The 26929-nt window shown below is 49.4% G+C and overlaps 3 protein-coding genes across 3 annotated transcripts; 1 reads left to right on the top strand and 2 right to left on the bottom strand.

Moving 5' to 3' along the window:
• The first annotated feature begins 1007 nt into the window (after positions 1–1007).
• Positions 1008–2951, top strand: LOC112890733 (lipid phosphate phosphatase 2-like). Its single transcript, XM_025957583.1, has 7 exons — positions 1008–1250; positions 1338–1425; positions 1542–1651; positions 1777–1870; positions 1963–2151; positions 2274–2333; positions 2544–2951. Exons 1-7 carry the CDS (start codon positions 1008–1010, stop codon positions 2726–2728), a joined length of 969 nt encoding a protein of 322 aa, XP_025813368.1. The 3' UTR covers positions 2729–2951.
• Positions 2952–3064: 113 nt separating this feature from the next.
• LOC112889173 (polygalacturonase-like) lies at positions 3065–4418 on the bottom strand. The gene is made up of 3 exons (XM_025955659.1): positions 4335–4418; positions 3429–3887; positions 3065–3316 (listed from the first exon to the last, which is right to left on the bottom strand). The coding sequence occupies exons 1-3, from the start codon at positions 4416–4418 to the stop codon at positions 3080–3082; spliced, it is 780 nt and encodes a 259-aa protein (XP_025811444.1). The 3' UTR covers positions 3065–3079.
• A 1930-nt stretch (positions 4419–6348) lies between these two features.
• LOC112890732 (exopolygalacturonase-like) lies at positions 6349–7607 on the bottom strand. The gene has a single exon (XM_025957582.1). It carries the CDS (start codon positions 7605–7607, stop codon positions 6363–6365), a length of 1245 nt encoding a protein of 414 aa, XP_025813367.1. The 3' UTR covers positions 6349–6362.
• Positions 7608–26929: the final 19322 nt, after the last annotated feature.

Raw genomic sequence — 26929 nt, 5'->3', positions numbered from 1 at the left:
TCTTATTTGAGTATTGGATTTTTTTAATGCATAAATATGTAAATTTTAGCAAATACAGTACAAAACTGTTTAGACCGTTTAATTCTGTTTAAACGCCCGATTTAAGCGGTAAACAAAGGGTGACTGACTATTTACTGTTTAGCGTCTAGAATAACATTGGGTATCATAGCGTCTGCCCCGGCCAATCTTGCTGGAAGTTTTATTGCATTAAATTCTATGCCACATCATCAATCTTGCTAACATGGTAAGAAGAGAGAAGGAGGGGGTTTCATTAGATGGAATAGGAGTTTCATGCTCGTGACACTCAGCATGTAGAGTTATCTAGTTTTCAGTTTTGATAATAGTACATGAAACTGTGTACTGAGATTGATATAGAGACGATGGAGGTGAGGCTGCTCAGGGGAGTCAAAGTTTGTATGGGAAGAAAGGATCAGGTAGAAGGAAAAGAAATGGACGGGCGGATTCTGATCCTATGGCTCCGAGAGTCTTGTGATTATTCCATTCACATGCTGCCATGTAGGCTATGTGTGTTTCCTTGGTGATCTTGGATGGGTGTCCATGTTGTCGGAACTCCCTACCGTCCTTCCTTGCTCGTTAAGATTTGAAGAGACGATGCATGGGAGCAGACAAAAAGAAAGAAAATGGTCTTCAGCACGCGCATTTGTCAGAGAGCGCCACTTATTTTGGTGGACTCCCGAGGTTGAGGTCACATGAAAAGTGCCCCCTCGCTTCTCCTGAGACGACGAACAAGTTGCAGAGATTCTAGAGTCACGCGCCCGTTCCAGCACTCCTGACCTGAGCTCCAGGGCAAGTTCGAACTTGGAACCGACACCTCGCTGCGGCTGCGACCTCCACGAGCTAGCCTTCGTGTTTATTTCGCATCATTCGCATTTGGCATTTGCAATCCCTTCCCGTGCTCCATCCATGGCTTCTTGACAGGAAACCTGCGCGCAGACTGATTCAGATCTCGTCCCCGTCCTCTCCGTCGTCGGCTGTCCCGCAGCCCGATGCCGCCGCCGCTGCCGCCGGTGGCCGCCGCCCGTCCGGGAGCGCCGCGCCTCTACCTGAAGACCCACGGGACCAGGGTCGCGAGGCTGCACCTGCTCGACTGGGTCGTGCTGGCCGTCCTCGTCGCCCTCGACGGCGCGCTCAATGCCATCGAGCCCTTCCACCGGTTTGTCGGAGAAGACATGGTGGCCGACCTCCGGTACCCGCTCAAGGACAACACCGTGCCCGTCTGGGCCGTGCCGGTGCGACGCGTGCGTGCGCGCGTGAACCAACGAGGTACGCGTCTGCGTTTCCCTGTTGGGTTTGAACCTTGCTGGTTCTCTCTGTAGGTGCTCGCCGTCTTTGCGCCGATGGCCATCGTCGCCGGGATATACGTGAGGAGGAGGAACGTGTACGACCTGCACCACGCCATCCTCGGCAAGTTTTCTTGCACCTGCCATTCTTGTTCGTGTTCTGCAGCTGTGCCTGGTGTGCACTGGCATTTGGCTTAGTTGATGTCTTGCTGACACGCTGTTGTGACCGAGCACGAGCAGGGCTTCTGTTCTCCGTGCTTATAACCGCCATCCTGACCGACGCCATCAAGGACGGTGTCGGCCGGCCGCGCCCCAACTTCTTTTGGCGCTGCTTTCCTGACGGACTGCCGGTGAGCTCACCCGCTTGTTTGCTCAAGCCTCAAAGTCCTGAACTTCAGAGTTCTGTACTCTGTAGCTGCTTGCCTTGTTCAGAGCTAAGCCTGACAGTTCTCTAAACGCGATGAGTCTTCTTCAGAGGTACGACAACGTCACCAGAGAGGTCATCTGCCATGGAGACCCGGGCGTGATCAAAGAAGGGTACAAGAGCTTCCCAAGCGGCCACACTTCATGTAAGTCACATCCATCACTCAAGAGTTCTGGAGGCCATCTCCGTTTCCTGCATTCCGTCCAACACTGAGCACTGGCCTCATTGGCATTGCAGGGTCGTTCGCCGGGCTGGGCTTCCTGTCGTGGTACCTGGCCGGCAAGATCAAGGCGTTCGACCGGGGAGGCCACGTCGCCAAGCTCTGCATCGTCGCCATGCCGCTGCTCCTCGCGGCCATGGTGGCGGTGTCGCGGGTGGACGACTACTGGCACCACTGGCAGGACGTGTTCACCGCCGGAGTCCTCGGTACGTGTGCCCACTGAATCGCATTGCCTCCCATCATCTGTCGTTGCCAAGCTCTCTTCCGGTCTCTGAAGATCGCACTGTCAGTCTGTCACGCTCCGCTCCCTGTAATTCTGCTCCTGCAGGATTGGTGGTCGCGTCCTTCTGCTACCTACAGTTCTTCCCACCACCCTCCGGTGAACAAGGTATGACCCTCCTGCCGGCAGCGTAGGTGCACAGTCGCATTCAGATTCAGCACACCACAACACTCTTTCTTGTCAGACCGAAGCACCTTTGTTTGCTCTGATCTACCTTCTTGCCATCCTTGTCTGAACATTACAATGTTATCATCTCACGTTTCATCCTCTGAATGGACACTTATTAGACAACTGATGCTGTTGCCGGTTGGGTTTCAGGATTCTGGCCTCATTCCTACTTCGAGCACATGCTTACCCTCGAGGGCGAGATCGAAGTCCAGTCGGCAGCCAGCTCGAGTCGGCACCTGTCACTGACGCTCGACTCTTCTCCAGGACGTGCTGGAACGGAGATGAGAACGAGTAGCCAAGCATTGGACACCATGGAATCAGGCCGTAGATCCTAGTGACTGAAGAATGCTACTTTTTTTTTCTTCAAGAAGACCGTATGCTAATTTTAGTTCTAAAAATTAATGTGCGCTAATTTTACCCTATCAGACCAAGGGGATTCAGATCCCTGAAGCCTGTACGGTTTACTGTGCCATTCAGTGGATCATAGCCTCATAGGCATCCTGGCCGTCAGAAAATTGATGAGCTTTCTTTCTTTCTGGGTCAAGAAATTTAACGAATTCTGATTAGAGCTTACAGTACAGCGGTGTTCTGGCTAGTGGCTATGCTACCAATTACGAACTACTATTCGAGCAAAAATTCGCCCTGTCTCAGTTCTTGGATCCAGAGCATTCAGCAGGCGGCAGCCTTCATATGCAGGAGGGAGGGACGAGCGTGCCGCCGACCACGCCGCCGGCGACGTGCGCGCACTGCGACTGGGTGGCGACCCCGCGCCTGACGTACCGCAGGTCGATGTCCCTGAGCTCCAGCCCCCGGCACGGGCTCGCCTCGCTGCACGACAGCTTCACCGCCACCTGCGTCGCCGACACGCCGCGGATGTTCCTGAACTTGACGTCGCTTATCCTCACCGCCGACGGGCGCTGCTCCTGCACGCACGGGCACACCGGCGATCGAAACCGTGAGCGTCTCGTGATAGCTCCAGCAGCTTGCTGCTTGCATCGATGGACCGGCAAGAGATTCAGTTAGTTTTGCTCTGACCGATTCGCGGCGGCAGGAGGCGTAGGGGCAGTATTCCTGGTCGATGATGATGGGGTTGCGGACCTTGCGCATGACGATGTCCTCGAAGACGAGCCCGGACACGGAGGTGGGCCGGGACCCGCCGCGCCACGTCTTGATGCGCACGCCGTTGGACGTGCCGGCGATGGTGCAGTTGGCAACGCGCAGCCGCCGGACGTCCTCCTCGCCGGGGTACCTGCCGAGGCTGCCGACGCTGATGCCGTGCCCGGGGCCGCAGGTCACCCCGGACACCAGCACGTCGGAGGTGCCGGGGCCGACGGAGACGCAGTCGTCGCCCGTGGCCACGGCGGAGTCGGTGAAGCGGACGTCGGAGGAGCCCTGGATGTGCACGCCGTCCGTGTTGGGGCTGTCGCGCGGCGCCTGGATGCTGACGCGGTGGATGCGCACGCCGTGGCTGCCGGCCACCGTGACGTGGAAGAACTTTGGATGTTACATGGACTAAAGTTTAGTCTTCGGATCCAAACACGCCTAAAACTAAACAATATGCCATAATGCCATTTTGAATATTTCTAAATTATTTCCTCATTTTTGCCAACTATTTTTATATGAACCGACTACAATGCCCCTGGGACTGGGCTGATCTTACAATCCTACTTCGTCTCCTCTGCACAAGAGAAGCCGGCGGTCGGCGGAGGTCCTCTCCCGGCGGAGATTCCGGCCTAAGACCTCGCCGACATTCCCTCTACGAGACGCGAGGGCTCCAAGGCGTCCGAGAACTCGCTCGCGGCAGGCTTCTCTACTGTAGCACGGAGAGCCTTCTCCCATGGTTTGCAAAACTCGTTCGTGGAACTCCTTGTCCTTCCCGCACTAATTGGATGGCCGAGGCGTGCAACCTGTCCGGCCATACTCTGCCCTGCTGCGTGGCACAAGCGACGACGCCATCACGGCGGAAGGAGGCGGAGGCAGCTTGGCACAGCGCTCGCGGCGGTCAGTGCATGCGGGCGCGGCCATGGTGCCGGGACTAGGTGCCGCTCTTCCGCTGCTCTTCAATCCTAGCGCAGGGGTAATTTAGGCCGTTTGGATGAGAAAAGAAGTGGAAAATGAATAAATGAATTAGAAAAGGGAAGAAAGGCATTCCAGCGTGTGACCAAGTTTTCATAATGGCAAATGTTCACAAAGTTCATATAAAAGGCATGAATAAATCATGCATTTTTGAGGGAATTTTTTTAGATAATTGTGTAGTGCTGTCTGCTAGGGAGCTGCTCTTGCCATGAGCACCTTGTCTTTGCCTTGTTTCATGGCTGATTTGTCTCGGCATCACGAGTCTGCTAGCGGTTGGTCCAAGTAGGTAGGAAATAATCCGATCGAGGCTGTCATGTAAAAAGCGCCGTTTGAAGAAAGAACATGCAAGTTGCAACGTGTGTGTTTCCTGATTGGCAAAAGGAGTTTTTACCAATTCCTTCCAAAGATAATATTTAAAATAAATAATGCTTTTAATTGGCTCTTTGGCACATGCATTTTATATTTGAATTAGAATTACTCTACATACTAGGAGCTGCAATTACCTCTTTCTGTCTAATCTTTTCAGTAATGATAATGGTGATCAAAACTCGGGTGCTAGAGGCGTCTTCGATATAAGCTAAAATATTCTAAGTAATATTTCTCAGGAGAACGCGAAAATCATAAGACAACAACTAAAGCAATGTGCTTGGTTTGATGGGAAATAAGAAACTAAGGAGTCCGACTGCACCAAATTCCTACAAGCTATGGAACTGGTAGAAGAAGGGGATTCAGATAAGGAGACCTATGATATTTACGGATCGAGAAATATTGCTTAGAACATAAGTTAAAATATTCTAAGTAACATGTCTCAAGAGAACCTGAAAATGATATGATGTCATATCATTTCCTTATGCCTCCTTCAAAGGTTGAGCCAACTGCTAGCTCATAGCAATTAAGAGATAGCATAAGAGATTATTTTTTTAATTTTCTAACCTTAGCACACAACTTAAGGTATAGGTGGACCTACATATCAGCCATACTTTTGGAATACATGTATGCGACTATCTCTTGATCAAGAGGTAGTTCTTCTCTTTCCTCTCTTTCTCTATCTTCCATCTAGATAAAATATTATATTTTAGTTCTATAAGCTAGCTGACTTGGCACCATTGGAGGAGGCCTTAGAAATGTGGCCTATAGCTAGAGTTGGAATCACTTTTAGGGGCCTCAGGAAATGGAGGCAGCCCCCATCTGGTCTTTAAGGACTCCAAAATTTGAGCTATTGCTGGATAATTTTTTAGCGTTTTACAGAGCTCTAATACCTGAACTTTTACACCTTAGATTTGTGCACTAGGGATGATAGAACGCATAACGCATATAAGGTAGAAAAGGAATCATGTGTTTAAATTCTCTTATTGACGCATGATGTTTTTACATTGGACCCGCAAAAAAATATTTTTTACATTGGAACTAGAATAACTTTACAAAGGAGTTACAATTCCTTTTAACACTCGTGTCAATGGTTACAGTGAAAAATTCGGGTGCCAGATGTCCCCCAATACTTAACACTCGCAATATAAGTCAAAATATACTAAGCAATACTTCTCAAGAGAACCTTCTCAAGAGAACCCGGAAATAATATGCCAAGAACTTCTTGTAGAATGTGGTCGCATCCATTATTTGACGACTCTAGTACATAGTATTATGTCTAATAGCTTAAAGAGTGGGAAAACAAAAAAAAACAGCATGACTCGGGCTCGAGTATATAAATACATACATGGAATATACATCATCTCAGTGCTTTACAAGCATTTTTAGGGTCGCGCACAAATTGTTATTCTATGTCTACTAACTCCCGAGAGAAATCAAAGAATATAAAATGTAGTTGTGGTAGTACTTGCCATCATATCAATGGATGGCAACGGAGGAGGGAACGAAATAAATAGCCTGGATCGCTCAGAGGCAGGCAAGCTCCTTGAGGCAGCCCGTGGTGCTACCCTTGGCGTTTTTGCAGACGGCCATGGTCTTGTTGTTTTTGCCGCTGTACTCGATATTGACATTGTCCATGGTGACTCCGCTGCATGGGATCTTGTCGGTGCAGAGTAGGCTGACGGCCTCGGGTGTGGAGGACGTACCGGTGATGTTCTTAAAGGACACGTCCTTGACGGTGACCTTGGAGCCTCCGCTTGCGGTGCAAATCTTGTTGGGGCAGTACTTCATATCGATGATGATGGGGTTCGCTGCGTCCTCCATCTTGATGTTCTCATAGTGGATCTTGGAGGCCGTGAGCACCGACTTGGCGTCCTCATACGCCTTGATCCGGACGCCGTTGGTCGACTTCTTGAGAGTGCAGTCCTTCACCGTGATGTCCGTCACGTCCTTCTCGTCCTTGTACCGGCCAAGGCTGCCGATGCTGATGCCGTGACCCGGGCCGCAGGTGACGCCGGTGATGTTGACCTTGGTGGTACCCGGGCCGATGGAGATGCAGTCGTCGCCGACACCGATGACCGTGTTGGTGATGCTGACCCCGGAGGAGTCGCCCATGTGGATGCCATCCGTGTTGGGGCTGTCCCCTGGCGCCGTGACCGTCACGTCCTTGATCACTATGTCCTTGCACTGGAACATGTTCATGTGGAAGAACTTGGAGTTGAGCAGCGTGATGCCGGACACCTCGCCGTTGTTCACGAAGTCCAGAACCAGCGAGTTGGGAAGGATCTTGCAGTCGTACTTCTTGGCGCATGAGTTCTTGCTCCACACAGCGGGCCCCTGCCCGTCGAGCGTGCCCTTGCCGGTGATCACCAGGTTGTCCACGCGCATGATCTCGATCCAGTTGGCCTTGTACTGGCTCAGGTCCGTGGATGCAAGCAGGTTGCCGTCCAGCTGGATGGTCACGTCACCCTTGCATGGGCCCGTGAAGTTGAGCGGCCCGACCAGGAAGTCGCCCTTGGGGATCATAATCTTCTGCTTTCCGGTGCCGCCACACGCCGACGTCCATGCCTCCTGTACAGCCTTGGTGCTGTCCGTCTTGCCGCCGGCAGTCGCGCCCATCTTGGTGATGTCGCATGTCCCGCCGTCACAGGACCCACCACCACCCTCGGCCGGAGCGGAGGAGCTCTCCTTCGCCTTCCCGCCAGCATGCGCAGCGCAGACAAGCACCAGGAGGAAGAGGGCTCTCAGCATGGTGCTGTTGGGAAAGGCCATTTTGCCAGGAAACTTTGTGTCTTGCATTGCTCGATAGATGATGGCTCCGGCCTATATATACCTGCTGCTGACGGGCTCCTCGCTGCTATGTTTGTGGCATGGTCACCTGGCAACTCGCTATTTTCGGACCAGGCTTCACTCGCGGCCTCAAGTTTTCGTTCCATTTTTGCCTCTCCGGCCTGTTTTATTTCAAAAAGGAAGTACTAGTGATAAATGAACTAGACCAGACATATTTAGTGTTTTAGTTTCTTCGTTAATATCAAACAAACGTTGGATTTGTATTTGTGTATGTGTGTGTTTTCAAACATTCGATCCTAATGTTTCATTTCTAATCCACACGCCCCGTTCTTGTTTCAACGCAGATCCCAATCCAATGTGATCCGCCCTCCATGTCAATAAGTTGCTACGTAGTCTCGACACAGGTTGATATATACTTAGACTTGCAACTGGAGAAGCAATACTAGACTCTGGTTTTGATTATTCCCTTTTCACGCGTACTCGTTTCCCTTTAATTTGTGATCAGCGTTTGTGCTGAGTAGATGTAACAACTTGACTGTATGTGGTCCTAGAGGCCGGAAACACTTTTTTTTTTTCAAAAATACTAGACATGCTTTTCATAGATCCATTGTAATCTTGAAATTCTATAAACATGTAAACAACAACTTTAGTTGCCATCTCCATATCTGGTTTACTTGTAACCTTTACTGGGTATCCCTCATATATATACCGCAATGGGTAACTCTCTCAACGGTTAAAAGGTCCATTTGAAGAACATGGGGACTAATTGAAGTGACGAGTCTCTGCTCTATGGGACTTCTTATTTCAGTGAAATAATTTATTTCCTTCAGTTAATTAAAGATTTTATTTTTTGTTGGAACCTTAGGTGGTTATGTAAGAAGATAGCAAAAAAAAAATCCCTAAAGTTGAAAGTAAAGTAAAAGGAACGTATGATATATACGAGTGAAGTCTTCATTGTAAATCATCGACCTTCAGAGAATAAGAAACATTCCCTCATACTTTTGTCTTCTACTTTGTTTTTGTGCTTATCATGAGAGGCGTGAGAGAGAGGATCCAACGTTTTACAACAATCTTCAAGTGTTTTTTTTTAACATATCTAGCAGTATAATTCAAATCTGTGGAACATTTGAAATGATTCGTAGATCATGCTTGAAATGCTATTCTTGTATGAAAAAGGAGAGAAATTTGGGTCATAGAGGCATATGAAGAATGTGGATAAAGTTGAGAAATATTATAAGCATATCCCTAACTCTGTCAGATTGTTGGTTTGGAGTCTCATCCTATCAGATTGATGGACAAACCAACAGGCAAGTTGGTTCATAGCCATGGTCTCTCTGTAATGACTAAGCGTGTAGCTCTGCGCATAACTTTTCTAATTCATAGATAATTGTATTGCTTAGAATGACCAGTAAATGTTTCATTCCCCTAAGTATGACCGACATGTAAATTAAAGTATAGGTTTCAATTAAGTTGTTATGCGAGGGTCCATGCCGCTCTTAACCATGAGCATGGTTGATATATCAGTTTTACACTCTGCAGAAGTCGCACACTTTATCCACAAGTTGTGTTACTCATCATGTAGTACTGACCAGGCACTATCATCACACTTTCGATGTATGACTATAAGGTACACTACAAGACCTTTACAAAAACTAGCAGCCCGCTGAAGGACTCCTAGTGAGAATATGGACATCATGAATACTCACAAATGGGAAGCCATAAATCAGGAGAAACAACTTGAAGTTATTAACCAGAAGTTAAGTTTACTTGTAGTAAACACAACGCTATGTGTGATATATCCTAGGATTTAATGGTATAGTGACTATACTATGGCAAATGACTTGATCGCTGATTTGAAAATATACAGGGACACCTTTTGGTCTTAGATCCGATGAACATGTCAAAACAAACTAAATTGAATCTTCGCAAATTTTGGAAAAAAGACTGTTAAGGTTAAATACCTCACAAACTAATAAATGTCCATCATAAAGATGAATGCCTTACACTATAAAGTGCGCGTAATATTTTCTGTGTTGGTATAGCAGATAGTAGTTGATTATACAATAATATTATGGGAGAAATGAATGAATATCGATAACATTATCTCTATCATTGCAAATATTTCTCTAACAAGAAATTAATTCAGTAACAAAGTCCATGGCAGAGTCGCACGAAGCACTTATATATCTGGTCAATGAAAGAATGCAATTGAGGTTAAACCATGAAGAAAATATTTTTACCTAGAAGTTTAAATTTGATGAGTTATTATGGAAGAATTATATGGTAAAATGCAATGGTTCATATGTCACTCAGAAGACTATTAAACTCTTATTACGTATGAATAAATATTCTGGTACATATCTAGTAAACGGTATGAGTGAACGAAACAAATATTATGAAGTTAATTAATGGATTATGAAAATCCATGAGAAGAGGTCCTTGAAGGACTCATAATTTCCTTGAAGGATAAAAATGAAAATAGATATAAATTCGATCTCTACAAAATATTGAAGGTCTAAGGTAGATAATAATCCTGAAAGAAAATTAAAGGCTCAAGAAGAGCAAATCCTAGAAGAAAATTGTGAAAACCCACTTATTACTGAGCAAGGGTTAAATCTAAGTAACTAGGTTTAATGAGATGAAAAGGAAAAAAGAAAAGGAAAAGAAAAGAGGTCAGATTTGGTCAAAATTCGTCCAAATTTAAAAAAGTTTGGAAGTATGAATTTCAAACTCTCTGAAGAGTTTCAAACAGCAGAGAAAGTCACAGGAAGTCAAACTTGAAGTTTGAAATCCAAATTCAATGAGAAAGAGTTTGAATTCAAAGAGTCACGTGAAATAATAGAAATGGCTGATTAGCCATATTCAACAGCTATTAGTTTGAAATTTTGTTGAATAAGTCAATGTTGGTAAGCATGAAAAAGTTAGTACAATGTATGTACTTTGGAATGGGCTCAAGCTTGAGGCAATTGGGAGATTTTTTGGAATTATTAAAAGCCCCAAAGTTTGGACAAAGGGCTGTTCTAGCTGAGGACTTGGAAAACTGCCAAGTCTGGAAAAAGTGATGAAAGAGCAACTTTGGATTCAAATAAAGTGAGATTTCATGTAAACAAGTTGGACAAAAAGTACCTCACTGTGTATATGGTTGTTTTTACTACACAAATGTGCCATTTTGTTTCATTGAAACATTCATAAAGACTTCCAAAGTTGTATTCAAAGTCAGCCAATTTGAATGAGATAGCTGAAACTCTGAATATCAGTTAAAGTTCTAATGTTCAGAGCTAAATTTCAACAGGATTAAAGCGAAATCAGAGAAATTGTCTAATACAAAAAGTGTAGAGAAATGTTCCATAAAAAACTTTATTGTTCGAATATTTTGAAGTTTAGTAATGAATTTTTGAGATAATTTAATGCAAATCTGACAGATTTAAGTAAGTTAGCTGAAAAATTCTGGGTTTTGTCTGAACCCGACCAGTTCAGAGCAGTTTTTGGAGGGGTTAGAGGTCGAATCAGCAAATGTGCCTGAAAAAAAATGTTGCAGGGAAATGTCAGATATATACAAATTTACTTTTGGGTGATTTTTAAGTTCAGTAGCAAATTTTGGAGATAAATGGACCGCAAAGTTCAGGTTCAGAATAGTTCAGACTGAAACAGAGGCATACAGCAAGGTTCAGAGCAATTTTTAACTATTTTCGAGACTGAATTTGAAGAAGAAACTGAAACAAAAGTTGTAGAAAAATATCATGGATACAACTTTGGTTTTGGCTGATTTCAATGTTTAGTAAATAAATTTGGAGATTCGAAGGCTACAATTTTCGGGTTCAGAGAAGAGAAGAACAGAGGCAAAACAGGGCAGTACAGAGCCGAGCCTGATCTTATCCATCCTCGACGGGCCAATGAACTTGGCAGCAAAGATTGAGGCAAGCCACGCGTCAATTAGCAGCTGCGCCAGCAGCAAACAGGCAAGCATGACGTGGAGGACCCAGAGGCGGCAGGGATTTGAATAAAAACCTCCCCTGCGCCAGTTCATCTCCCCTCTCTGTCAGTTCATCCCCCTTTAGCCAAGTTCTTCTTGCCGGCCAAATTTCGTCACCATCGCTTAATCGCTGCTCGATTACTTGCACAAACAGACGGAAAGGATCATCAACAATCCATTTGAGCCGTTTCCAAGTTGATTCCACCACCGGAGCCCTGACTTCAACGGGCATCCTTCTTCTTGGGTCGCCCCGCCGTCGAGCTGAGCTGTGCCGTGCACCGGTAAGCCGGGTCCTTTGGGCCTTTGAGGGGGCAGTCTGGGTGGTCTAGGGGTAGCGTGGTGGTGTGAAGCCCGCGCCAAGGTCTCTGTACATGTGGTTCCGCGCCCAAGGCGGCCGGAATGCGCGCGCCACCATGGCGTGCCATGTCCGTGGAGGGGGTCGCCGTGGAGCTCCCTGCTCCGGCGGTTCCAAGGGCAAGCTGTGGGTCGTAGCTCGTGTCGCGGGGTGTGGTGGCGCTCCCCAGGCCGTTGGCCAGCGAGGGGAGAGACCGGTGTAACCGGCCGCCGTAGGCCAGGCCACTTGCCAACGCCGCCGCCGGCGTTCCGGTCGGGTAGGGGCAGTTGCGAAGGGAAAACGGTTCTGGTTTAGATTTAGTTTTTAATGTTTTCCAACTTGTTTAATTCCCTATAAATTATAGCAATATCCAAAAATAGTGCAAACAATTTTTTTAGGCTTGTTTGATTTTACTTTATGCATTAAAATATTAAAGCCCTAGGTTAATACTAAGGATTTTTATTTAATTAATTTACTTACTCTTAAGGGGTTTATATAAATACTTAAATCCTTATTTAATATAATAATATAATATGGATAAACTTTAACCAATTAGTAGAAATATTTAAGAATAATAGTACATAGGAAATTAGGGTTTTCTTAGTATAGAATAATTAAATTTAACCTTAGATAATGGTTTAAAATTGATTTAAGGTTTAATTAATTAGGATAATAATGTGTTAGGGTTTTTAGAAGGGTATTTAGGTGTTAGATTGCAAATTTATCGAGAAGGAAAGTTGTGATTCATTTCTAAAACGTTTTGCATACACTGACTCCGCATATCATAACGATATCATAAGGATTTTAACTTAAAACCTGGAGTTGAGGTCGTATAAGTTGAGTTCGTCGAGCCATCATCCCAGGATTCAGAAGAGGATAAAGGAAGTTGATCAAGATAGAGCTTGTGCAGAAACTCCAAGTTGAAACTTTACCTTCCAAATTAGAGCAAGACAAGCATCGGAGCATCTACGCCTACTAATTTGCTATAACTTACTTTAATATTTCATGCTAATGCATATGAATGCTTAGGTCTAGAAGTTAAGTGATCAACCTATTTGATGCATGTATACCTTCCTTGAACTAAGGACACCTTTGCCACCTACTCAGAAAGACCCTTAACCATAATCAATACTTAGTTTCAGTACTCTTAATGCCATCAAACCAAGATAGTCAAACAAGGTTTCTCTTAAATGCGCTTAGTTGAGTACAAGTCAGGGTTAGTCGTTGAGTACATGGCAGAAAAGGAGTTCCGGCTCTATCCTCACTTCTAAAAGGAAAGAAATAAGGATCTATAGTATATTTGACCTTGGATCAAGCTTTGAACATACTAGTCACATGCTGGCATATAACTTGGTTGACCTAAATTCTTGAATCAAGTTGTACCCCACTCAAAGTGGGAAGTTGGCAGGGTCGTAGCCTGAAACCCGTGTTGTGATCAGGCCCGATTGGAGGGGGGGGGGGTCCTGCATGGGGGTGCGAACCCGGGTCTAGGTAAGTTTGGTTCAGGGTTTAGTATCCTCCTCATGAACGGTTGCCACGTACGATTTTCTAGGAACGGGTACGTGTTGTTGATCAGGTGATCTCCTGTAGGATGAAAAATCGGTTCGAGTCGCCGCACTTCTTGGTATGAATACCAACATCGTAGCATAAAGATAATGCAATGATCATAAAAGTTTGAGCTTGCTGAACCTAGTTTACTACATGTTGGTTTAATGAGTATCTAGAGGTTACTTTTTCAGTTCTACTGTTGTTTGCTCTAAAACTAAAGTAAGTTCTTGGAGTCCAAATGTTTTCAGCCAACTAACCAATCCACTCAACAAGCTCAGCATATTTTTGAATTCTACTTTTGTATCCGGTTAGTCGGGTAAGTCTTGTTGAGTAAGGTACTCGGTGTTTGTGCATGAACGTGTGCAGCAGCATTGCAGGTGGAGCTCTGAAGTCAAGACCTCAAGACCTAGAGGGTACGCGGAGTCGAGACACCTTTAGAATATTTCAAAATCTTGTTATAATAGAGCCAGATTAACAATCAAACCCTACAACCGTAGGATCCGTTTTGAAACTCTATAGACCTAGTTTGCACTAGGGTTATGCTTATTATGTAATAACTCTGGTCTTGTTTTCCTGATCTACATTCAACGTCTGTGTGTAATATCTGAAGCTCTATGCAAAGCGATCCTGTATAAATGTTTGTGACAAGGTTGTAAGGTGGATGATTCGGGTGAAACCCGATGGATTTATTCCATTTTAAGAGCTTTAGCTGGATTATCCTTGAAAAAGATGATCAGACACTCTTAACCCGGGATAAATTGGGCGGTTCCGCCACAAAAAATAAAGTCATAAAATAACTTATTTTCTATAACACTTTCTAAATAAAGAGTTCATAGAAGAGTTCAAGTTGATGTGAAAAGGATAGTGTAAATTTAGTTCTCTATTGCATGAGAGAATTTCTCGCCGAAGTGATTAGAAAATTGTGGAAGGAAATAGTCAATGAGTAACTTAATAGTCAATTCCTGAATAAATACCAATAATCCTAAAAATATGAATGAGACATCGAGCAGACCAAAGTGATTGAATTAAGAATATAGCGAGGAAACACATTATCCTGAATGTACCATACAATAACCTGTGAGTGTAATGGAATTCAAAGGATGTTATTATAAGGGGAGCATATATTTAATATTTTACCATGTTTATCTTTGAAATATTTATGTGGTACTAGCTAGAAGGAATCAACTTGATATTGGTAGATCTATATTGCAAGAGCCGTGAAGTTCGTCCATAAAAATATAAGATTAATCACTATTCATATATTGAGAATATTATGTGTATGATAATATACATCCAAAAAATTTTAATGTTGTACTCCTTTTTCCTTTATGAGTTTTTACTACAATGTTTCTCATATATGGTTTTTGATCAGGCAACATATGCAATACAATTTTCAAGGACCATTTTTTCTCACTCGATTTTCGGATGGAGTTTTTTATGAGACATGCATTCGCGATAAGTGCCGAACCAGGAGTGTTGTAAAACAACCGAACTCGATTCCAGTTTCAAGAACCGAGAGTCTAGAAAGAAAGGAGATCATGATGTCCTAATCCTGACCCGGTTGCTTGTGGCGGACCCTTACCAAGACCCTTTAAAAAAATAAACAAGGGGAGTCTTCATGTTAAATGTTCATTATCAAGCATGTGCAGAGGTCTCTAACAACTCAATTTTTATGCCTTAAGTTTTGTGCGCTAGGGATGATAAGCATATAAGAAAAAATAATGGGTTTTAAGCCTATTAACACATACATTTTTTTATAGATAGTTAATTAGAATTGGCCTATGGAGGATTTACCGGGAATGTTTTAAGTAATGTTTAATAATTATGATGGTGTAATCAAACCATGGGTGCTAGAAGGCCCCACCAAAATACACGCGCGAGCATACATTCGTGTTATCAATATACCACCATGTGTATGTCTACATACTCATTTATCACTTTAAGTATCTGTCGGTACGTACAGATAGGGGTACCTCCTGCTAGGGTGTCCAGGCCCTTGGCTTCTCATAATCCATGAACACCCCCTCACCTCTGAGTCACGTGGCATACGGCCTCCGGGCCTGACTGCTGGGACCACGGTCTCCGGACCCTCCCCGGGCTCCATAAGGTCCGGGGCCTCTGCACACCCAGGCGGGCGGGAGAGCCCTCGGGTAGCTCCTGCAGACCCGGCCTCCCCTGGGAGGTCCGGAGCCGCCACGTGTGATGGCCAGACCATCACAGGCCGGCCCGCTCCGACCAGCCACGGGGGCCTTGGACCCCCCCTTTTTCCCCCGGGAAGGGGTCCGGTGCCGCCATGTGCTGCCCAGCGGGAGGAGCGGGGCTGGCCCCGCCGCGTGCCTGCGGCCGGAGGCCCCTTACGGGTCGCCTCCTCACCTACCCGCATTCAATGCGGTAGCTGAGTCGGGCGCGCCAAAGTCAAAAGGTGCGGCCTGCCACTGACACACGGGGCAGGTAAGCTGACACCGCGGTAAGCCCGCCCGTTCTAAAGGCGGCGCGTCGTATCACCGCGCACAGTGAGCGGACTGTGTGCAGTCCCGTCACGGCGCTGCGCGTGTGATGATGGCCTGTAATAGGCGAGCCAAGGCGTGCGCTGTAACAGTGCGCGCGCCACAGGACAGCCCCGTCTCGCCCTCTGTCCGAAGGTCCCATCCCAACAGTGACAGCACGGCTTCACTGTTGGGTAACGCTGACGCCGGACACTGTACAAGACAAGGCTGTACACGGCCATATCCTGGCTGTAGATACGCACATCAACTTCTCGATAGAGAGGACTACGGAGAGGAGCTGGAGTTGAAGATCTCTATGACTCTCGTAGAACAGGCTCCTGTAAGCCGGACCCACATGTCGGGGACCCGCTCAGTGTAAGCACTCCCCTTGGACTATAAAAGGGAGAGTGCACTCGTTAGAACACATGGAACATCCAAGGTTCAACAATCAGAAACACGGCCAATACGACACCAAAGTGGACGTAGGGTATTACGCTCCGGCGGCCCGAACCACTCTAAATTTTCGTGTCCTTCCTGTGTTCATCTGTCCACCGATCGAGCGCTCCTAAGTCTCCTCCAAACCCATCCTTAACTAGGATTAGGCGGGTGCTTTCCGCCACCCGGCTGGAGAATTCCTCCGACATTTGGCGCGCCAGGTAGGGGGCTTAGATTTGGATTGCGCTCGGTCGACCTTCACGACCTCAATGGCGCATGAAAATGGCCACCATGACCTCCTGATCGGTGAAGAAGTGGCGTCGACGGCGCCACACGCCTCGCGCCATCCCGCCTCCAGGGTGGCTCCGCGTCCTGCTCCACCGTGTGCGGCGGAGCGGGCCTCGGTGGCCCAATCGGTCCTCCCACCGAGCGAGCCCCTCATGGCAGCCAGGGAGTTGCTCCGCAACCCCCCTGGTGAGGCGGCGTCGCCAGACGCGCACAGACAATGGCGTGACGACGTCGACCGCCTCCTCAACCTGGCATAGGCTTCCCCAGGCTCAGCGGGGGGGTCTGTGTCCAGGCATCGCCGTCGCCAGGGCGGCACATCCGGTTCTGTGCACTCGCCATCAGTAAGGAGTGCGCGGACCGAGGACCTCCGGGCGGAGCTCAACCGCAGGCATGCGGGAGAGGACGCCAGGATCTCCATCGAGCGAGCACGCAACCGACGGCTCAACATTGAGGGTCGGGACCTTGCGCCTGAGCTCGATGCGGCTGTGGCCAGGCCACAGGGACTCACCCAGGCGCCGGTGTCGGGCGTGGGCTGTGCAGCGCTCGCTGACCATCTTCGTGCGGTAGCCTGGCCGTCCAAGTTTCGGCCTCACCTGCCGGAAAAATATGACGGGTCCTCCAACCCGTCAGAGTTCCTGCAGGTCTACATCACCGCCATCACGGCGGCTGGAGGTAACGAAGCCGTCATGGCAAGTTACTTTCATGTAGCCTTGACCGGACCAGCCCGGACCTGGCTCATGAACCTTACCCCGGGATCCATCCAATCCTGGGGTGAGCTCTGCGCACAGTTCACTGCGAACTTCACCAATGCGTATCAGCAGCATGGCGTGGAGGCCCACCTCCACGCCGTGAGGCAACAACCCGGGGAAACCCTCCGGGCCTTCATTTCCCGCTTCACCAAGGTGCGTGGAACCATCCCACGTATCTCCGATGCATCTATTATCACGGCTTTCCGACAGGGGGTCCGTGACGAGAAGATGCTAGAGAAGCTGGCGACCCACCAGGTGGAAGCCGTCACCGCCCTGTTCGCTCTGGCGGACAAGTGCGCCCGGGCTGCAGAGGGCCGTGCATGGCACTCTGCAACCTAGGCAGGACCTGCTCAAACAAGTGGGCCCAGTGTCGCTGCCCCCGGCAGCGGCAAGAAGAAGAACAAGAAGGGCCGTGGCTTCGACAAGTCACGGATTGGTGGTCCGGCCGTTGCGGCTGCAACGGCCGGGGGCCAGAGCTCCCGTGGCAAGCGCCCGCGACAGCAGCACACCGACCCCGGGTCGTGCCCTGTTCATCCGGGGGCTCGCCACAGCGCCACCGAGTGCCGCGAGATCCAGAAACTCGCGGAGCGCCTCAGCAAGAGGCGAGATCAAGCCTCCAAGGAGGGATCCTCCCCACCGCGCCGGTCCGGTAAGGAGAAAGCCTCCGATGCCGACGCAGCCGCGACGGAGAGAGAGTTGGGGTATCAAGCCCCCAACAAAGACCTCAAGGGACTTTTCCAGCAGTCCGATTCCGAGTCCGGCGGGGACGAGCGCCGCAAGAAGCTGTACGTTATGTACGGCGGCAGTTCGGAGCTCGTCTCCCGGCGGGACGTCAAGGCCCTTCGCCGGGATGTCCTCTCGGTGAAGCCAGGGGTGCCGAAGGCGGCGCCCCATCAGCGGTGGAAAGGCACCACCGTCTCCTTCGGGCCATCCGATTGCCCAGAGAACATGGCGGGCGCGGGGGTGCTGCCGCTCATCACGGCACCCACCATCGCCAATGTTCGCCTTCACCATGTGCTGATCGACGGAGGAGCCGGCCTCAGCGTCATCAGCTATGCAGCGTTCAAGCACCTGCAGATTCCGGAGTCCAAGCTGGCTCCATCACGCCCATTCTCAGGAGTGGGCCCGGATCCCGTGTACCCGGTGGGCACCATCACCTTACCGGTTACATTCGGGACGGAGGACAATTTCCGTACCGAGAACGTGCAGTTCAAGGTCGCGGAAGTTAACCTCCCTTTCAACGCCATCATCGGCAGACCGGCCCTGTACCGGTTTATGGCCGTCGCCCACTACGGGTACCTGGTCCTGAAGATGCCCTCTCCGGCAGGCGTCCTCACTGTCCAGAGCGATCGTGCCGCGGCTGTTGTGGCGGTCGAAAAGCTCCATGCGCTGGCCACGGGGCTTACCCCAGCAGCCGGCGCCCAGGGGTCCGACCCCTCGACCTCACGTGCCAAGGCTCAGGCCAAGGCACCGAAGGTCTGTCCGTCCGACACGGACGATGTTCCCGTGAAGACCGTCCAGGTCGGAGCGGAGGCCTCCCAGACCACCCGCATCGGTGGCAACATGGGGGAGAAATAGGAAAGCGCGCTCGTCGCCTTCCTCCAGGCAAATGTCGACGTGTTCGCCTGGGAACCATCACAGATGCCCGGGATCCCTAGGGAGGTGATTGAGCATCATCTGAAGATCCACCCCGACGCCAAGCCGGTCCGGCAGAAGCCACGCAGGCAGTCCATCGAGCGGCAAAACTTCATCCGTGAAGAGGTCCGCAAGCTGCTGCAGGCTGGCTTCATCGAGGAGGTCTACCATCCTGTATGGTTGGCCAACCCGGTTGTGGTCCCAAAGGCCAATGGGAAGCTTCGGATGTGCATCGACTACACCAATCTAAACAAGGCATGTCCAAAAGACCCTTATCCACTTCCGCGTATAGACCAGATTGTAGACTCCACCTCCGGGTGTGATTTGCTGTCCTTCATAGATGCCTATTCTGGTTTCCACCAAATCAAGATGGCTAGTGATGATAGGAAACATACAGCTTTTGTAACAGTGGATGGTCTTTATTGTTATATAGTGATGCCTTATGGATTGCTCAATGCTCTACCCACCTTTGCTTGTGCAATGAACATCACTCTAGGTGATTTGGTTAGAGATATAGTCGAGGTATATGTTGATGACATCGTTGTCAAGACTAGGGAGTCGAGTTCCCTCTTAGAAAATCTGGCTCAAGTCTTCGACAAGCTACGCGCGACCTCTACCAAGCTTAACCCCGAGAAGTGCGTCTTCGGCGTATCGGCGGGAAAGCTCCTTGGTTTCCTGGTCTCCCACCGGGGGATCGAAGCCAACCCGGATAAGGTCCGGGCGATTGAAGCAATGAGACCCCCGGTGCGCCTCAAGGATGTGCAGAGGTTGACGGGATCCCTTGCAGCCCTCAGCCGCTTCATTTCGAGGCTGGCGGAGAGGGCGCTTCCCTTCTTCAAGTTGATGAGGGGGTCCGGCCCATTCGTATGGACCGAAGAGGCAGAACGTGCCTTCCAAGAGATGAAGCAGTACCTTACCTCCTTGCCGGTCCTGGTCGCACCGGACCCAGGTGAGACACTGTTTCTTTACCTTGCAGCAACGACCGAAGTGATCAGCATGGTGCTGGTCGCCGAGAGGTCCGAGCTTCTCCCGCAGGGGACCTCCATGGACCCTCCTGCAGAAGAGGGAGGTCCGGCCTCCCCCACTCCAGCAACCGGCCCTATTTCGGAGGGTCCGGCCGGGTCCCGACCCGGAGAAGTGTTAAGCAGCTTGGGGGCCGACGGGACCCCAGCTCAAGTTGAAGGATCCAGTCCAACTGGCAGAGTCAGGACCGTCCAGAAGCCGGTCTACTACGTCAGTGAGGTCCTTCATGAGGCAAAGGCCAGGTATCCTGAGACACATAAGCTCCTTTATGCTATACTTGTTGCGTCCAGGAAGCTCCGCCACTACTTTCAGGCCCACAAGGTTGTGGTGGTGACCTCCTACCCATTGAGGGCCATCCTCCACAACTCCAACGCCACGGGCAACATCGCCAAGTGGGCAGCGGAGCTCGCTGGGTTCCAGCTCGACTTCCAGCCGCGTCACGCCATTAAGAGTCAGATCCTTGCTGACTTCATCGCAGAATGGACGCCCGCACCAAGCGTCTCCGGGGGTCCGGACCAAGGCACGGACCCCCCACGTCCGGAGGTCAGGGCTCCGGTCTTCACCGGACCTCACTGGACCCTTTTCTTTGACGGGTCCGCCCGCAGCAAGAGGGCCGGGGCGGGCGTGGTCCTCATCGACCCACGTGGCGAGCAGTTAAAGTACATGGTGCACCTCGATTTTGAGGCCACCAACAACATGGCAGAGTATGAGGCCTTGATCTTTGGACTCACGGCGGCTCTGTCCCTGGGGGTCCGGGAGCTCCTGTGTGGCAGAACCGCTCGAATTATTCCGGCTCAAGTGTGCTATTGATCGCCGTACAACTGCAATCAGCTTAACGCACTTTAAACGGAACAATCCTTTGGTCTGTCGGGTCTCCGCCCGATTCAACCACGGTTCAGCAGGATCGAAGCAGGTTTACCTCGCACGACGGCGAGTTCACATCACCGAATAGCTCATCAACTTTAATTTACAGCCATATGTACATATTATTACAAACGAGTTCAAGAGAAGTAAATTTATACAACCATGTTCAAACTGACAAGCGTAACAGCTTGTCTAAACTCACAGCGGAAGAAAAAGTTTTACGCGACTACACACGTCGCGAAGACGGACGCCAAGCTAAGCCCAGGGCCTGGTGTCACTCCGGAGGGTCAGTGCCGGCCGGGGACGGGTCCCACTCCACGGACCAGCCAAAAGGAACGGACGTTGGCCACACAAAGTTGTCCGTGGGATTCTCAAAGGTTATACCTGAAAAGACATTAGCAAGGCTGAGTATTCTAATACTCAGCAAGGCTTACCCGGGGCTGGGTATACTTAGCCCGTAACTAGACCCATGCAGGCTTTGTAAGGCTTTGGGTTTATTTTCAGCTGAAAAGTAACAAAGAGTATGTACTATTTTCAAGTTTTAGCCTTCATCTTCTAGTTGAGTAATTATTCTAGATTAGCACCTACACTAAGCAAGCAAGGTTGTGATTATCATTCAACAAGATTATCTATCATTAGTTCCTCTCCTTACTCAATGTGGCAGAAGTGATAAGCAATCTCAAGCTTCGTGAGAGGCGGACGATTCGAATCGAATTTAACCTTGCAAGGTAAACCTAACTCACACGCTCGGAATTACCGGCAGGGCTTTCCGAAGCAACCGTTTACCTTTCATTCCGACTCGTGGGCAGGCCACCACAAGCGACTTGCAGGACCGTACGCACATCACTCGTGCAGGACATACGTCTGTAGCGCGACTACAAAACCCGTATTCCTGTCTGCCATGCAGAACGTACTCCCACAGGTCGGTGCGTGTGAACATAACAATAAGATCGAGTGGTGGAAATATACCCACTTGCCGGGCCGATCGGTTACTAGGCTTACCGCTTTACACCATTTCACGGCATGTGGCTAGTACTGTTCAATCGCTTAGCCACCACTACCAAACATTTCGGCCTTAAAACTTTTATCAAAACAGACAGGGTAAACTTCCAGGTCATGATACAGCACATGACCCTGTCCGTTATCCTTATGGTGGTTGCAGAAATATAAACATACAACTCCTATATCGCGCGAGTGACAGGAAATCACTCGACTTCTACCGGTCCTATTAGCAAAGCATCTAACCGGTAAAAACTCGGGAGCATTACATTGGGTTCCTAGGACTCATGCATCTAGGGTTTCACCTCAACTCCTAGACCTAATGCAAGATATAATATAGATAGACATAGATTACAGTGTAAATAAAGTAGTGGGATATGTCCGGGGCTTGCCTTCTGGAGTGGGGGTGAGGGTAGGAGTGTCAGGGATTTCCGAACTCGGGTTCGGAGCTTCAGTTAGCCCTTCGACGACTTGCGCTGGATCTTCTGGAAAGCCTTGGTCTTGCCCTAAGACCAGTTCGTAATCCCCGTCGTCGAGTGTCGTAGACTCTATATGAGATGCAATAAGTTAATAAGGTGAAATTTTAAATTTAGAAATCCATATTTCAAATATTATAATTCATTCAATTAGCACACAAACATGCATAGGATAAAGAGGGTTTAGATTTGAAACACTATTTATAAAATATGGTAGAATTTTGTTGTAATATAAATTAAATATTTGGATCAAATTTGAAATAGACTAAAATTTGATTTCAAAACTTTAAACAAAAGATCATAGAAATTTGATTATATACTAGCATTATAAAACATTACATTAGTGAATACTAAAAGATTCCAATTAGAGAAGGTTATACATTAGGTTTATTTTAAATTGGAAAGTCTCATAATAAAAGAGGTTAAGTTTAAATTAAAATTAAGTTTGTAATTGCACAAGGTTACTTAGGGCTTAAAGAATATTCATGCTAAACTTTGAGAAAAACAATAGAGCATGAAATGACAAGGTTAAGTGTGTATTACCCCTTAATCTTAGATTTAAAGTAAAGGCAAAAGTATTTTGTTTCACACCACATTCCATTAACAAAAATCATAGAGTTTGAAATCTACTTTCTAACAAAATTGGTTTCACTATTTTTAGATTTTTCTGTGAATTGTTATGAATTTTACAAGACAGGGAATCAAACTCACATGAAATAACAGAAGCCTTGGGGGGGTTTGAACATTTTACACTGGGGTCCCTAAAAGACATATTCTTCTCACGAATAGGCCCTTGCCCGGCCTCGACACGGCTGGAGGCTCGGCCTCCGGCGCGTTCTCACCGGCGGCGAGGTTGCCGGCGGCGAGGGGCCGGTCAAGCACGACCAGGGGAAAGAGGCAAGCACCTAGGGCAAGGCGGGATCCAACAGACAAAGGGGAAATCCGGCCGGCGACGAGAAGGGGCGGCGGCCGTGGTGGCGCGACGCCGTTCCCGGCGAACGGCCGGCGAACAAGGGGGTCTAGCGCGCGCATGAGCACCACTGGGATGTGGGGGAGCGATTCCCTTACATGGATTGGTCGGAGGAGTGGCGAGGCGGGCTGTCGACGGTGGAGCCGTGCTCGGCGGCGCCAATGGAGGGGCGGCTCGGGGTGGAACAAATCCGGCGAGGGGGAGGGCCGGGGCTGGTTTGGATCGCGACAGGGAGCAAGAGGAGGGGGTGGGGAAGCTCTGTGTCAACGGAATTTGAGCGAGGTGGAGTGGTGGCGGCGTATGCCGATGGGAGAAGCGGGCGGCTCCGGTGACACAGGGAAGAAGAAAAGGGGAGGAACGGGCCGAGGACAAGGGTTTGGCGAGCAAATTAGCGGGGGAAATAGATTGACTTGGAGTTGCCGGCGCTACGGAGCAGAAGAGAGGAAGGGATAAGGCGAGCCAGTGGCAAATGCGGCGGCGGCAGGTGCTCCGGCGTGCGGTGTTGGCGGCCGAGGGAGAACGTGGCGCTCGGGTGGGGTGCCAGCAGCAAAGGGCTAGGGCGGTGAGGAGCAGGGGAGCGACGCGTGGACCGGGGGAAACTTAGGAGATGGCCGGCGGTGAACCAGGGGCGGCGCATTACGCCGGCGGCAGAAGAGCAGGGGAGGCAGAGCAGGGGGGGCAGAGCGCAGGGGAAGAAGAAGGGGGGGTGAACTGACTCAAGGACTGATTTGTGAATCCAGAGAAAGGTAGGGGCCTTACTGTAAAGGACTTGTAACTTTCAAACCAATGCTCAAATGAAGATGGTCCAAAAATCAAAAGTGCATGGTTTTTCAAACTCTACAACTTCTCTTTAAGGTTCATCTACATTTGAGCAATAATTTTGGAAATAAACTAGACTTAGTAATAATTTCATATTTTATGTAAATCCCTAAGTAAAATCACTTTTGCACATACATCCTATGGTAATTTCACATATAATTTTGCAATTTGACCACAGATACTACTTTTTGCAAAATAACCCTTATGCTTTTAAACTTTTCCCTCATCCCCATCCATTTTGCATAAAAGGACCTTTAGTTAATATTAATTGCATAAACATCCTTTCTTCCATAGCATTGCATACATAAAATACATTTTTGCCAAACTTTAAACGTACCAGCATACATAAATTCTGAGGTATGACCTAGCTATTTACCTGAGTGTCACATCCTGGTCAAAGGGGACTCCCAACTCATCATCAGGCAAGTCCGGGGGGAGTGTTGCTGCAACAACCCCCAGCTCGCAGCCTACCTCATTCATGTGAAGAGGCTCGAGAAGGACTTTGATGTGCTGGAACTGCAACATGTTCCACGCGAAGGCAACACAGCAGCTGATGCACTCTCCGCGAGCGCATCGACCCAGGCACCCGTGCCTGTGGGCATCTTCCAGAGACGCCTGCTGAAGCCTTCCGCCCAGCCTGCCGACCTGGGCGAAGGGGGTCGGACTAGCACCTCGAAGCTGGCGGTCCCGGCGGAGCTCCATCCGTGGAGCCCACCAAGGGTCGTGTGCTCCCTTGAGGGTCCCGAAGACCTCAGGGGGGCACGCCCAGTTTCTCAGGAAGGTCCCGATGCATGGATCTCTAAGGTCCAGGACTACCTGAAGGAAAATTACCTTCCTGAAGATCAAGCATCTGCAGAGCGCATTGTCCGGATGGCTAAGCGGTACACAGTGGTAGAAGGGGATCTCTACCGCCGTGGCGCCAACGGCGTCCTCATGCGGTGCATCACCCAGGAAGAGGGCTGCGACTTGCTTGCGGAGATCCATGGAGGCGAGTGCGGAAGTCATTCTTCATCCCGCCCGCTGGTTGGTAAAGCTTTCCGGCATGGCTTTTACTGGCCGACAGCACTCCAGGATGCAGCTGAGTTGGTAAGGTCCTGCAAAGCGTGTCAGTTCCACGCAAAGCAAATACACACTCCAGCTCAGGCACTGCAGATGATTCCTCCCTCTTGGCCCTTTGCCTAGGGCCGTCGGTGGGTACCGATACCTCTATGTCGCCATTGACAAGTTCACCAAGTGGCCAGAGGCAACCCCAGTGGTCAACATTACCAAGGCGTCGGCAACTGCTTTCCTCAGGTCAATTGTGTGCCGGTTCGGGGTCCCGAACCGGGTCATCACCGACAATGGGACCCAGTTCACGAGCCAGTACTTCCAGGAGTACTGTGAGGATATGGGCATCCAGCTCTGTTTCGCCTCAGTGGCACATCCCAGGAGCAATGGCCAAGTTGAGCGGGCCAACGCTGAAATCCTCAGAGGGCTCAAAATCCGAACCTACTGTGACCTTGAGAAGCATGGCGCAAGGTGGATTGAAGAGCTTCCGAGTGTGATATGGGGGAATCGGACCACACCCAGCCGCGCAACAGGGGAAACCCCTTTCTTCCTGGTCTACGGGGCCGAAGCGTGCCTTCCCCCGGAGATCACCATGGGCTCTCTGCGAGTCCGGTCTTTTGATGAAGAGATGCAGGAACAGGAGCGTCGCCAAGACGTGGACCTCGTAGACGAGCGTAGATGGCGAGCAGCAGTCTGCAACGCACGGTACAACCAAGCGCTCCGGCGCTACCACCAACGGTTCGTGCGAAGTAGGGAGCTCCGGGTCGGGGACCTAGTCCTAAGGCGAATCTTGAACCGGGAGGGTATGCATAAGCTCTCCCCTAGCTGGGAGGGGCCCTTCAAGGTGACCAAGGTGTGCCGACCCGGATCTGTTCGCCAGGCTGCGGAGGATGGAATGCAACTACCCAATCCATGGAACATTGAGCACCTCCGTAAGTTCTATCCCTAGGACCTGGTTGGGAGGAAATTTTTCCTTTGTAATTGGTAGCATTGCCGTGCGGACCAGGGCGGTAGAGGTCCGCCCTCGTAAACCCGGCCCCTGGCGTACATCGCACAACTCTCCTGTACCAATTCATTTAAGGGGAAATTTGTTCTCAAACGCGTCCTTGAACTCTATGCGATTCTAAGGTTTTTTCGCTTCTTGTTACGCTAACTCCCCACGTGGTTTTTCACGTTCTGTGTCGTGTCGAAAGTACTACTTAGGTTGCTACACTATGTCTCTGCCCGGGACCCCTGTCTCACGGAAGAAAAGGAACTGGGCACCCGGGAACTGGCTTCAGGGAGGCGTGCTCGTTCTTTGCTGGGGTCCAGGGCTGTGTAGCTGCTTAGCCTGGTTCCGTGCCCTAAGCCTACACGCCCTGCCCCCCTAGGACGGGTACCGTTGTGCCTTGAACAATGGACCCGGGGGCCGGGACCCCTTAGATTCCCGAGCTATGGCCCCGGTGCTCTGACTCGTTACGCAATGCAGTAGGCTTTCGCTGGCCGGACCGGGGTCTCATGGGGACGTCTACTAAGCGTCGATCTAAGTCATGTGTAGGACCTCGGTTCTATGGCAGCTAGTCCCGTCCTATCGCGACTACCTCCCAGGGGGCCACATGGGACCTTGGTATGCACAAGAGCACCTTACAAACCGACAGCAGGAAAACAGCTAAGTTTCT

The sequence above is a fragment of the Panicum hallii genome, chromosome 4 (assembly GCF_002211085.1).
Source record: "Panicum hallii strain FIL2 chromosome 4, PHallii_v3.1, whole genome shotgun sequence".
In the NCBI taxonomy this organism is placed as follows: domain Eukaryota; kingdom Viridiplantae; phylum Streptophyta; class Magnoliopsida; order Poales; family Poaceae; genus Panicum; species Panicum hallii.
This window is presented reverse-complemented; position numbering and strand designations above follow the sequence as displayed.